Genomic DNA, 13,678 nt, shown 5'->3' on the forward strand with positions numbered 1-13,678 from the left:
AAGGAAAGAGCTTTTTTAGCATCTTGTCCTGCTGACTGACAGAGTTTCTTCTAAAAAATAAATACATCAACATCTCAGTGCAAAAGGGAGGGACTCCAGAGATGGCAGACTTCCTTGAACATACTGGGGTAGTCACCCAAGTAATGAGAGGCATGTGAGGGGAAAGGAGATCTGGTTGTGCTGTGGCTAGACCTGGCCAGGGTTTATGGGTGAATACCACACAAGTTGCACTAAACCGGTACCATGTTCCCAGTAAGGTCACGGACCTCATCTTAGATAACTATAACACCTTCAGATTGAGAGTCCCTTCTGGGCTAGTAACATCAAGTTGGCAACAACTGGAAAGGGGCTTCATCACTGGGTGCACAGTATCGGTCACCCTCGTTGCCCTTGCCATGAACATGGTAGTAAGAGCTGAAGAAGTGGAGTGCAGAGGCTCTTGAACCAAGTCTGTTATACGACAGCCCCCCTTCACAACCTACATAGATGACCTCACAGTCCACCGCATCCTCTGTACCAGGCAGCAGATAGATCCTCCATGGGCTGGAGAGGCTTATTAAGTAGGCAAGGAGTCTCTGACAAGTTCCACATTTCCCTGGATGGCAACATGATTCCATCTATCAGTGAGAAAACAGTCAAGAGTTTGGGAAAACTCTTTTACAACAGCCTCAGAGATGTAGCAGCGATCCAGACTTCCAACAAGAAGCGAGACCGTTGGTTTAGCAGAGTGGACAAGTCAGGACTGCCTGGAAGTTTCAAGTCCTGGATATACCAGCTTGGCTTCCTGCCTTGAATCCTCTGGCCATTGCTGGTTTAAGATGTACCCATCACATCAGTAGAGACAATGCAAAGGAGAATCAGAGGATACCTTCGCAGGTGGCTCGGTTTACCACGCTGCCTAAGTAGCGCAGCTCTGTATGGGAAGAATAACATCTTGAAGCTTCCTTTTAACAGCGTCATGGAAGAATTCAAGGCCCCCCGGACCCGAGAGGCTTTGCAGTATAGAGACTCCAAGGATCCCAAGTCTCAGCAGCTGGCATTGAAATCCGCACTGGTAGGAGATGGGGTGCCGCCAGGGAGCTTGAACGTGCAGAAGCAAGTCTGGTGGGTGGGCAGCATTGGGGGCAGTGGCAATTGAAAGGGCAGGCTTGGGCAGCTTTCCAACACCTCAATACAACAAGGTCCAGGACAAGGAGAGGCAACTGCTTGTCCAGGAAGAAGTGAGGGCTGGGATGGATGAAATAAGAGCAATTAAAATGGCATGTATGAGGCAGCAGGGGGCTTGGATGAGATGGGAGAGTGCAAGGGAATGAAGGCTTACTTGGACTGACATCTGGCGAGCAGAGCCCCAGCGCATAAAATTCCTCATTCAAGCCGATTACGACATCTTACCCGGCCCAGCGAACCGCCAGCTTTGGCGCTGCCCGAAAGCCCTGGGGGATGGTTGCAACTGTTTGCGTGATGACCAGGTGCTGAAAGCAGTCGCAGAGAGTGTCTCCTTGGCCATAGCAAACAGCAGGCTCAACGTCCCCCCCACAAAGCTAAGTAACGTTTATCAAGGCAGGAGAGCAGCCCAAACCACAACCCACTGTAACATCTTTGCGAGCAGACATCGTCATTTTGTCAGAGCCCTCAAAACAGCTTGCCCTGATAGAATTGACTGTGCCCTGAGAGGACCGCATAGAGGAGGCACTTGAAAGAAAGCATGTCAAGTATCAGGGACTCTTGGAGGAATGCCAGAGACAGGGTTGGCGAGCACAGTGCTACCCAGTTGAAGTAGGCTGCAGAGGTTTTGCCGGCCGCTCTCTCTACAGAGTCTACACCCTGCTGAGTATGAGTGGGCCCACAAAGAGAACAGCCATCAGGGCACCAACGGGTCTCTAGGTGGCTGTGGATAAAGAGGGTAGATCCGTGGTCCAATGCTACTGGGACACAATTTGGAGACTGATCAACCCTGGCTGGGTCGCCGGGGCAAGGGTATATGATGTTGTGAGGCCCGCAACACCCAATGAACCCAGGGATAGTCACTGATGATGCGTGCCAGCGCATCCGTAAAATGTATCTTTCACCTAAGCATGCAACCTTTTTAAGTGTTTTTACATCAGTTTATCTATTGTCAGTTATTTTGTGCTCTCTGTCCCAGGTGCACACATGGGGCTGAGCTTGGAAAAATAAGCTGCTTTTCTTTTTTCTCCTGTACAGAGGTAGTTGAATCCAGCTCTGCTTGAGCTGAAACGGTGCAACAGGGCCTGTCAAGCAGCCTGACAAACTCATTCTTGGCTAGCGGCACTTGTTCCTGTCTGATGAAAATGTTACACAGCTCTCTCATTCTCCCCCTCGGCCCGCTATTCCCGTAACACAGCTCTGAGTGGGTGGTTTTTTTGTCATCGTTTTGGAAAAGAGCGTGCACACGTACACACAGGCTGAGACAGGGTCCATCCAAAGTAATTTTTTCATCCTATGTATTACTATCCTTAACTGCTGGGCTAAAAGCCTCTCATAGCCACTATTCATTTATTTTTCTTTTGATAAAACATCTCGTTAAAGATAGACTGACCCTGCCCGTGACGCATAAGGCTATCCATCCATGAGTGTTCTTTTCAGGGTGGAAATTGTATGTTTCTACTCCATTGCTAGGGGCCTGCTTTGGGAGCCAACTGATCACAACTAATTATTTGTGTCAAGGTTGCCCCAATGTGACAGCTGTCAAAGCTTATAAATGATATTGATATAAATTTTGACATGGGTTTACAAGCTCCAGACAGACATTGGGAAGTTAAACATTGTTCATGCATTATATTTACCCCTTCGCTGGATAACATATTGTTTTTCAACAGTTATTCTTTTCTGTCCCCTATCCGCTTCATTCAGATGTCGGATGGAAAGCAAATGGCCATTTCCTGACAAGAGCCTGTGACAACAGCCGGAGTTGTTGAAATGCAGAGCAATTAAATGAATTCCACCAGTCTGAATTTACTAATGGTCCATTCAGGGTCAAAGCCCAGTCGGCAAGTTTTGCAGACAGGTGTGCTGCCATTTTGAAAGAAAGAGAAGAAAAGCAGAGAGAGAGAAAAGGGGGGCTGATAGGAGAGCCGCTGGAGAATAGGGGCTCAGTCAGAGGGTGTTGAAAAGAACCTCCACCTGAATGCACCACTGCATCCTAATAGCTCCTCAGCCTCCGAAAAGAAAAAAAAAACACCTTATACTCTAGCTTTCCCTTCTTTCCTTGGCTTCACTCTTTATCTGAGCAGCTGTGAAGCGCACACACCTGGCTGCCATCCATCTGGTTGTGTGTTTGTGCACGTGTGTTGATGTGAGTCTATTTAAAGAGGCCTTGCGATGGGCTTCTGGGGTTGATTGCTCTCACCACCAGTATTGTTCATGTGGATTTGGCTGCCATGGCAATAACTAAACATGTACATTAGTATCTGGCCAATCAGTATTACAGCTCTGCTCTCCACATTCCTGTTGAGCGGGCCTGTGATCAGACAGTCGTCAGCTCTTATCTTCTGAATATAGATGTCTGTGTGGGGAAAGTGAGTGGGATATTCTCTCACTCTTCAACAACTGCTGTTGATGTGCCCTTGAACAAGGCGCATACAGTTACCCCCAAGAACTATGGTGTTTCTCAGTGAGGCCAGTAGCAGATGTCTGGATGGTCATTTGGGAGGCTTTCTCCTCTTTGAAATGTACAGAGAAAGACGGAGTGTCTCATTTTCTTCTATCAAACTGTTTGGAAAGAACAACTAATATCTAGCTGTTGATTTCAGCAGATTTACTCAGCTACAGTATCTTGGCTACAGCTCAAAAATCTTTGGAATGCACTGAGCACTGAATGGAAATTATTTTAAACCGTCCTTAAATCTTTACCAGGTTTTCCCAAAGTCAACATGAAAAAGGAACTGCCAGTTCCTTGATGCTTCTGGTTTTTTCTCTACATCTGTACACACACTTCCTCTCACAACTCTTTTTCCCTTCTGTTTGGCTGCAAGCGACAAGTAAAGTACAGAAACACTGTTCCTCCTGTTATTTTTTACAGATGCTGTTCGTTAGACACCAGTGGCAGTTTTTAGAAAAAAGACTGGAGAGGTTATTTGATGGACTATTTTCCAGCTGAATTGATCACGTTGGGTGTTAGACACTCAACAGTACTCTTTGCACCTCACTGGCAGATGAAATGAACCATTTTTGTGTGCCATGCATGAGGATTTGCACTACGGGCCCTGCAAACAAAAGGGCTACTATGGTAATTTTCAACAAAGGCCAATGGATCACACGGGGAAAGAAGGCCCCATTTCTAATGTGTCACAAATTATCCTTAAAAGGGCTGTTGTTCAAAGTAAGTCATTGTTTTTTGAGCATCAAATTGCTACCTGGCGTTTTCAAAGTTCTCCGCTGTCCACACCTACACTGAGCTCATGACAGTGGAAAGGAATTAGCAGCGCTTGACTACACGGTATGGCCAATTGACGATGACAGCCCTGAGATATGAGTTGCTTGCCATCCATTTGCTTTCTTCTCCTGCTCCCCTCATCTTACCCCTCATTATCTTGTCTGCTGCCTGCTTTCCATTTTCTTGTCATTCACCATCCTTGTTCTTTTTTCAATTTTTGTACCACTATTCTCCATCTTGTTTTTTTTTATTGTCTCTATGTTTTTCCATCTTTTGACAAAAGTTAAAGTTAGATACTCCTCACAGGCATTTGAGTGCAAACATAACACTGTAGTGGGACTCAGCAACAGTATGCAGCTTTGGTTGGTAAGTTGAGTCATCACAGCCCAAAAGATCCAGAGCTGTGTGCAGATTCTTTTTCACTCTTTTAAAAAAGTTAATAAACACATCAACACTGCCAGAACACAAATAATAATATAATATATAATAACAATATTCACTTATACATGTAATTTTTCTTTTTGAAGGCCAACTGATATAGAATAGGTTAGGTCTCAAAGTGACATCTCTCTCTTTCTTCAATACTCTCAGCAGCCAGAGGAAGACGACATGGTGTTAACCCCTGATGGTACACGAGAGTTCATGACCTTTGAGATCCCCCTGAGTGACTCAGGCTCTGCAGGCCTGGGTGTCAGTGTCAAGGGTAATCGGTCCAAGGAGAACCATGCCGACTTGGGCATCTTTGTGAAATCCATTATCAATGGAGGGGCTGCTAGCAAGGCAAGTGACTACTCCTACCCACTTATTCTACCATTAACTTGTTGGATTTTCTTTTTGGAATTTCATTCATTATTTTTGTTGTAACTCAAAGACGTCCAGGTAGATACAAATATGAGACGGCCCAATATGCTGTAGAGCAGTTGCCCAACTGAAATACTGTACATTGGAATCAAAGTCAGCGAGTGGCATGACAGCCCTGTTGTGAAATTTTTTCCTTGTGGCAGCAATGTTCTGTAATATTTTCTTATTCCCTTGAAAAAAGATTTTGAATTTGAATCAAGTGTTCAATTTAAAGTGGGAGTCTTGAAGATTTTCATTTAGATAAATGCCTCTTAAATCACAATTTAGCGCCGAATGAGGTAACACAATGGTGATTGAGCCTATGGCCCACTGATGAAAGTATTGCAATATTTATATATTTACAGTAACACAAACTGGGTGTCTGTGGCAACAGTCTTGGAAAAAATGCTCTATTATGTTACTGCTGATGCAAACCGAACATTGCCTACTGCTACAGCGTTGCATTAAAAACAATTAATGGGCAAACAAATGTCTAGCACTTACCGCTATCATTCATCAGAAATGCATCAACAAAAGAGCAGTCATTTTCACCGGCAGCAACACAGAGAACAGAAATGCGTCAACAAAATCAGTCTCCTTTAAGTTGCAGCTGCAGAATTTACATTTTTGTCATGTTTAAAACTCATGATGACAGTGTTCATGAGTATTTTAAGAGCCGGATCTAATTTTCCCCTGTTGGTATTTGTCTGCAGGATGGGCGTCTACATGTCAATGACCAACTCATTGCAGTCAATGGAGAGTCGTTGCTCGGGAAGACCAACCAGGATGCCATGGAAACACTGCGCAAATCCATGTCTGTGGAGGGCAACAAGCGAGGGATGATCCAGCTCATCGTGGCCCGGCGGGTGGCCAAAAACAGTGAGGTAGCCTAACAGTCACGGAGGAGTCGCACTGATGTCCTGGGGACCACAGTAATTGGCATCACAGGGAGTCAGATTTAATTGGTCTGCCTTTGTTTCATTTTTAATCAAATTTTTAAAAAATTATTCTAATTATGACCTACCATAATTCTAAGATGGACTGTGCACCTCACTTTCCCCCATGTGTACATGCATACGGTATACAGTATAGTACATATTGTTAACGCACACGCAACAAACACGTGCTCGCTTTCATTTAAATCCTGCCTGTGAATAAGCCGAAGACATATTAAACGAAGAAGAGGGATGGCTGCATTTCAGCTCTACTGAATGATAAATGAGAGGGGCTTTCTTCTACCTTGCCACTAGCCATAATCGGTCCACCATAGGTTTTAGGCGCTCCGAGATAGCTAGAGGAGGACATTTATGAAGCAACCACACCCCCATGCAAATCTTCAAACAGTCTCATTTCCTGTGTGAGATAAGTGATACATCTGACATATGCGCGTGATTTTCTTTGCCCATGGTGGGCCTTGATATGATATCTTTGAAGCACTTTACTGAGTTATGATTGACAGGCGGAATAACACTGTAGGATAGCAGATAAAGGAATATGTACTGCGGTTAGGTGAATATTTGTCGTGAGGCAAAAGTGAAGACTATTAAAAGTGAGGGGATTTCTATCTTCATGGAATGTCCATTGGGATATAGACCTAATCCCAGCCTGCCCTTCTTTGAGAAAAACGGTATTCTTTAACATACTTGAGTAAAAAACAAGATGAATGCAAACATGACTTACCCCAATGTGAAATGCAAAGCACAGTGTGACTGCATTTCAGAAACTGTGGATTTGTGTGTAAATTCTTAAACAAACTCACACACGTCCACTCACCCTGCAGCCAGAGGTTGTAGATCAGGTTTGATTAGTGTTGCTGTGACTCTAATTGGAGCTTGTGTCCCGTGGCTGTGTGTCAGTGTGGAGCACCACGCTGAGCCCCGTACTCTCTCCCTGCCCTTCACCCTCTCTGCTAACCCTCATTCTCCAAGTGCTCTGTCTCTCTCTTCTTTACCACACGTCATCCCCCTGATGCCCTGTGAGCTTGTTTTTCTTTTTGTTGTAATGTTCTTTCCCTTCATCACTTGAATGAGACCACTGGGTTGACACAACGGTGGTACCAACCCTGATGGATACAGCAAAAGAAAAAAAAAACATAAAAAAACAACAAAAAAGTTGAACATTAATTTTTGCTACAGTACAATGCGACACCACCCTCAGAGTTAGATTACCCTGTACTGCATTATTTCTACTGGTTACCTCACAATCATCTCGACGAAAAATAAAATACAGAAATTGCTGTCATGATAATTTTTCGGAGCAGTAAAACCCTCAACTTTTATAGGATTTACTGCTCCAATATTATAAACCACTGTGCGGTGTTGTGGTATCTTTTGTTCCTTCAAACCCATGTATCTTTAATTCAAACCGGACTTCCTGGATTATAATTTGATGTCTCGGTGGCACTTGAAGCAACTCAGCCCATCAGCGCAGGCCTTCGCATTTTTTAGACGTAGGGCTGTTTTCAGTCGACATGCCTTTCTCTTTTCATTCTGCCTTTATCCCTCCTACCCCCCTCCATCCCTCCACTCTCTTTCCCCTCCTTCCCCGCTCCAGACTAGGGGAGAGGACACATGTCCCTCCAGGGAAAGCTAAGCCCCAAGGTTCGGTGAGTTCTATCACTTCAGTCCAGTCACTCTCCTGTCCACTTTAATCCCTCACCAGCAGGCAGACAGGTAGACAGACTGATGCATCTTGAGAAACACTGAAAATATTTTCATCTGATTATTACACTCTCACTTTGTAGGTGGATTGATGAAGGACGACATTTTTACATTAAGGTTTATTGCAGTTGTTATCAATTTAGAGAGAAATTTTGGTAAGTTTGTATATAACTCGACGTTTGTTTCAACATCAGTTGCTATGAAACAGCATATTGATGATGTTGCAAAGAAAAAGTGAGAGCGTGTCAAACAAAAGCAGAAGGGAGATGTAATAGTGCGTTTTAGATTCCATCCATTAAAGTCCCATTACAGGCAATCATACATTGTTTGAGCTGCAGTGTTTTCAGGAAGCTTAGTGGTTTGAAAGGTTCCCTAAAGTCACTAGAGGGACTTTTAATCTACTCAGAGTAGAGAAAAGATAAGATTGTAGATGAAGAATTTAAGGTTAGTTGCAAAACCTCAAATAAGAAAAGCAGAAGTTAAATGTCAACATAAGCTCCCGGCAGTTACATCCACCCCCCCTTCTCCCCTGCTCTGCTGTGTTGGCCAGGCAGATTTCTGGGCAGCCAGCACCAGTTTGCCACTGTCACCCAGCTGAATGGGAGTGAGCACTGGAGGCCACCATTGAAATGAATCAGATCCATCACTGTCTGCAGGGGAGAGGAGCCGAGCAGTACAGCCTAATGCATCAGAGGCGAGGACTTAGATGGGTGCAGCATATCCAGGCCACCTCACTCCATGAGAATTTCATTGATTTCATCATTGCTTGCTCCTGTGGGCTAAAGTATGATCATCTTTGTTAGAGCAGAGCAGTATAATGTTTCATGGTAGTTTAAGCTCGTTTGGTTTGGTGGGTGTTTGCAAAAACTGAAACTGCACTCCAGGCACTAAACTGGCATCCATTTTCTTCTACGTGATTTAACTGAAAATGTTCTAGCTGAAAAGGGCCCTGGAATACACGGATGTGAACATGAAACAACTTAATGAAAATGTGAAATACACAATGTGACATTCGGGACTGTGTGACCTCACATGCACGCACACACAAATGCATTACCTAAAAGAACACACACACACACACACACACACACACACACACACACACACAGTTCCACACATTGGCCAAGGTCTCTCAGAAGCCCATTTGCTTTCAGCAGAACTTCGGGCAAGATCTACCCAGACGTATCCTCTCAAAGGCGAAGACAAGTGTTTCAATAGGCTGGTTATTACTGTCTGCCCATGATTAAGCCCGCGTCTGAGGTGGAGTGCCTGGTCTACTTTTGCTGCCATCAAAGCAGTAGCAAATGAGTGGCCTTTACCTTGGGTGAAAATGAGGATTTTTTTATGACCTCGGAATAAAGAGAAAAAACACTTCAACTTGATTAAGGATGAATTCCAGCCTAACCAAGCAGTTTGCCACTTTTATTATTCAAAATCTGACCAGAGTGAACACACTAATTTGTCGAGGAAGACTATCACTCAACTAGGTCACTGAATAGTAGTGAGTCGAAGATGCAGCAAGCCAAATGCAACGAGATCTAAAGTCAGCTGATGGAGCCTGTTGGATATGTCGAGGAAATGTCTCCAGCTGTTTGTGGCTACTTTTGGAAACCAGTCCTAATACCAATGCCTTATAGTGCATTTGATGTTTAATCCAACAGAAAACAAAGGGAGGCCGAAAGCTATATTCATAACGTTGGAATATGCTCAGTACGCACAAAAGCACAGATACCCCCATACGCACGCTCTTTACCAGAACAATTAATTTCCCTCTCTTCTGGTCCTGCAGATATCCCCTGTTTGAAAAACTGCCATTCTGCCCCAGATAGTCAGGCGATATGATTGGTCACCGCCAATTCCTTCGAAGCATTGTAATTGCATTGCTGCTTCAGAGACTGTATAATTTCTCCTCTGTATCTGAGTTCTATTAATATATCAGCGCATGTGTTTAAGCAATTAAATTTATGACAAGTCATTTCAGTTCCATTATTTACCTATTTATATATTTATTTATTCATTTATTTGGCTACACTTTCCGAATGTTCTTCATCTTTCTTGTTTTTAGCGCAGGGACTCGATCCTCAAGTCACACACCCAGAGACCTGTGACTGAATCAAATCTGCTGCAGTGGTTTGGTTGTTCAAAGTCAGTGTTAGATTTATTTGCGACTTTCTGCCCTCCACTTTCGATTGTTTTTAAAATGTACATCCATTCGTTCAATGTTTCGTACATTAAATCTGACATCTCTCTCAGTACCGCCCATGTCTATCACCATTTGTTTGTGACAATCTGAGGACATAATCCTGTATATGCTTTTTGGAGGCATGCCTGTTGTTGTCCGCCATATCCGTCTTTAATGATGCAGTCATGATTTTGTGAGATGAGGTAACCTGCAACAGCAATTTTCCAATCGCTGGGATGTAATTACCTTGGAAATGTGGAACGTTGAGCAAAGTTTAGCAGTGAGGTAAGAGGTGTGCTGAAGAGACGGCAGCCTAAATAAGTATGGAGTGTGAACAGTCGTGATGACATAAAGACCTAATTGCAGTTTTTTACAATTCGCAACCCACATTTCCCTATACTGAGTTCCCTTTTTCGAAACCATTCAGACCGCTCTCTTTACCGACATGCAGCTCAGCACCACAGTTGATCTGACATCCAAAAAGCACTAATGCAACCACTAAAACTCGTCCTATACATCTCAGGATCAAGCTTGGTACCAGAACACAGACAACATATGTCTCTCAACAGCAACACTGTAACTCAAAATACACTGGCCTAAAACAACACCGATGACAGCTAGCATGACGATATGGATCACTACATTACAGTATTCAGTATGTACAGATATGTATCACAAATGCTGCAATATGCTTTCATAGGCTTTGTTATCATTTTATTTGTTTGACGTTTTTGACGTTCATTCCAAGTGCGCAAAATGAAATTAAAGTAATTCTAGTAATGCAGTGCAAAACTATACATATTCTTTATGTATATAGTACATGTATAGAATAGCTACATATATAGCAATACAACAGCGTTAGTCAACCCTGTCGTCTTAATTTGGAAACAAGTTCTCACCCACATCACACCTTCAGTCCACCTGGGAAAGAATCATTTTGCTGCCCGACCCTTCCTGACTATCTCGGGCAGATATGTCAGAGCTTCTCGCATCCATCGTGTCATAGAGGGACATCTGATCCTGTGGCTGGTGGTCGTAAACCTTCCGCTTCCATGAGGAAAAGAAGTTCCTCTATTTGGGTCAGCATTCATCTTGTGTTATGTAAGGTTTAGAATGTAAACTTAAGTTTTGAAAATAGTATGCCAACGTGCAAGAAATGGAGTGTAACAAAGCTTTGAAAACTTTAAATCAGTTTTGAGAAATGTGTGTTGGCAATTCTAAAAAAAAATATTCTTCAACCCCCTAGCTGATCAGCTACCCTCATCTCAATCTGGCTGAAACCAACAAAATTGACCGTCGTGTGGGCAGAACGAAGAAGATGGCTTATTGTGAGACATAATCAGCACTTATTCCAATACAAACGAGGTTGGTAGAAAACCTGAATAGCAGCTAATCAGTGGGAATTTAAGGTAGAATTATTCCAATAAAGTGACCTGGATTTTATGTCTGGTCATATAAAAAATGCACCCCCCTCTCGCCTGTGCCCCTTATCCTGCTTATGAACTTTTGATCGGTGGTGGATGTTTGTTCCTGTGTCTCGCAACAGCCGTAGCAGTTCATGACACTTACGGATGTACGCATTTTGATGTTATTTATGACAGAGATCTCCTGCAGACATTGACTGTTTTTGACAGACTGGCTGTCATATGTTTTTTTTTTTGTTTGTTTGTTTTTGTGCTTCCTGGCAGTGGTACTTCAACTTGCCAGTGAAGCACTGCATTAATCAGAGCAACGAAAAAAGATACTTTCCCCACCAAACCTTTCTATTCTTCCCTGTCTGTGTTTGCCAGCGAACTACTTCGCTCATTCAACACATCTACAGATTGAGTTGAATTTCACAGTGTTGTATTTTTACATTGTGGTGCTCCAGTATAGAGTTCTCATGATAATTCATGAGACAGAGCTACTGCCTAAGGATGTCCTTCGCTTCACCAGTGATCTTCCCCATTTGTTCGATTCCCTGTTATTGAAATAAAGATATTTCTAACTTTGGCTTTTTTATTTTATGCTTGTCTCAGCAGACAACCTTGAGACATACGTAAATGTAATGCTTTTATGTAAAAAATTCCCCCTCTTTTGAGCACTTGAAAGACTTTCTAGTTCAGGAACCCTAATTATGTAAATACCATGTGGGACACGAAACCACGTGGCCCAGTGCATTTAGTCACCTGAGAAAGTTTCCGGTTTCCTGTTTCCTTGATTTCCTTAAGCCAATTCATGGTACCACATTTACAGAAATGCCCGCTGGTGTTCTGCCGTTCCTCCGCAAATACACCACCAGTAATGCCGACATTTACTGCCGTGCTGAGGTTTTGATATACATGAAAGATAATTAACGTCAGTGCTTTGAAGTGAAAGAATGTGACGGGCTCATAACAGCATGATGGAGAAGGATTACAGGGCAGCTTGCAGAGTGAGGTGGGGGGTTAACCCACATTTTTAGCCTGACGCAATGACATGAGCTAATATTACATACAAAAGCGAAATCAAAATGATGCATTTTAAATATGTTGGGGTTTCAAAAAGAAGAAGCAAAAAAAAAAAAAAATTCTTCTTAAAACAGTTAGTTTTATCTGTGGTCATTTTCTTTGTAATGGTGACCACCTGTAGACCATAAGTTTACCACACTCTTATATTTTACAACTACACCATTAGGGAACTTTGTCAGGTAACTGGCAAGCTAGAACAATGTTTTATTATTCACGAGAAGCGGCGGTGGGTACAGACGAATGATCGAAGCAGCGGAGTATTTATGCCATGCTCTCACCCCGGCACTGGTGCATCATAGAAGCTCGCAGTCGTGGTAGTTTAGTTAACTCCGCGAAAAGAGTAGATACGACAGCTTATTCTCTATCTCAAAGAGCACCCGGGTAGTGTCCTCAGCATGCTAATGGCCCATGTTTGTAATTCTTTCCAATAGTGTTGCTGTTAGTCACTAAGAGAACGTTTATGCAAAGAGACAAAGGGGAAGGAAGTGGCTGGCCCTAACAATGGACGCTCCCTCGGATGAGAGAAGGGCTGATCGATAGAGCCTTGAGAGAGCTATCAATCAGGGTCCCGGCCTAGTAAATTATGGTTTTATTAGTATTGAGCTAACCACTGCTGGGAGAGACCTTAAAACACTGAGATGCTGGCCCACAACAGAGGCTAGAGAAAGGGCTGGAAATCTGTGTTGACCCCACCCCTTCAACTTAATAGTGAGTGATTTGAAGGTAGTTAGATCATGACATGAAGGAACTGCAACTGCCGTTGTCATAGCAAATAGGAGTGATTCATTGAAAGGGGATAGCGCGGGGGCACGGAGCAGTGCACTCTGGGAAATGCGGTTTGCAACAAAGTGGTGACTAAATTGAGGAAAGTAGAAAGAGCAGCAGAAATGCAATTCCAGAAGTGCCGGGCCCTCATTCCCAGCCGGCTCTCCGAGGACTAACTCAGTTAGGAGCGGCAGGGGAAACTCAATAGGACCAATTGAGAGAATAATATAATGAATCTGGTGTTTGAGTGGGCTGCTTGGGCACAGTGGAGGACTGCAGAGGTGAAGTGTGTGCTTTAGTGTCTGAAAACCCAAGTGTTGTTGCGCAACATACACGTGTACGTGAATAC

General features: G+C 43.5%; 1 protein-coding gene across 5 annotated transcripts in view; it reads left to right on the forward strand.

Annotated features, from left to right (window-relative positions):
- LOC120790065 (partitioning defective 3 homolog) overlaps window positions 1–13,678 on the forward strand; it is a 320,005-nt gene that overhangs the window by 173,080 nt on the left and 133,247 nt on the right. For 4 of the 5 annotated variants that reach the window (XM_040127340.1, XM_040127335.1, XM_040127337.1 and 1 more), the window contains exons 13-14: window positions 4,985–5,173; window positions 5,947–6,117. In XM_040127340.1, the coding sequence (XP_039983274.1) occupies window positions 4,985–5,173; window positions 5,947–6,117 (360 nt within the window). The remainder of the gene's footprint in view (window positions 1–4,984; window positions 5,174–5,946; window positions 6,118–13,678) is intronic. The other variant, XM_040127336.1, reaches the window with a different exon arrangement.

This window comes from Xiphias gladius, chromosome 5, assembly GCF_016859285.1.
Source record: "Xiphias gladius isolate SHS-SW01 ecotype Sanya breed wild chromosome 5, ASM1685928v1, whole genome shotgun sequence".
Taxonomy (NCBI): domain Eukaryota; kingdom Metazoa; phylum Chordata; class Actinopteri; order Istiophoriformes; family Xiphiidae; genus Xiphias; species Xiphias gladius.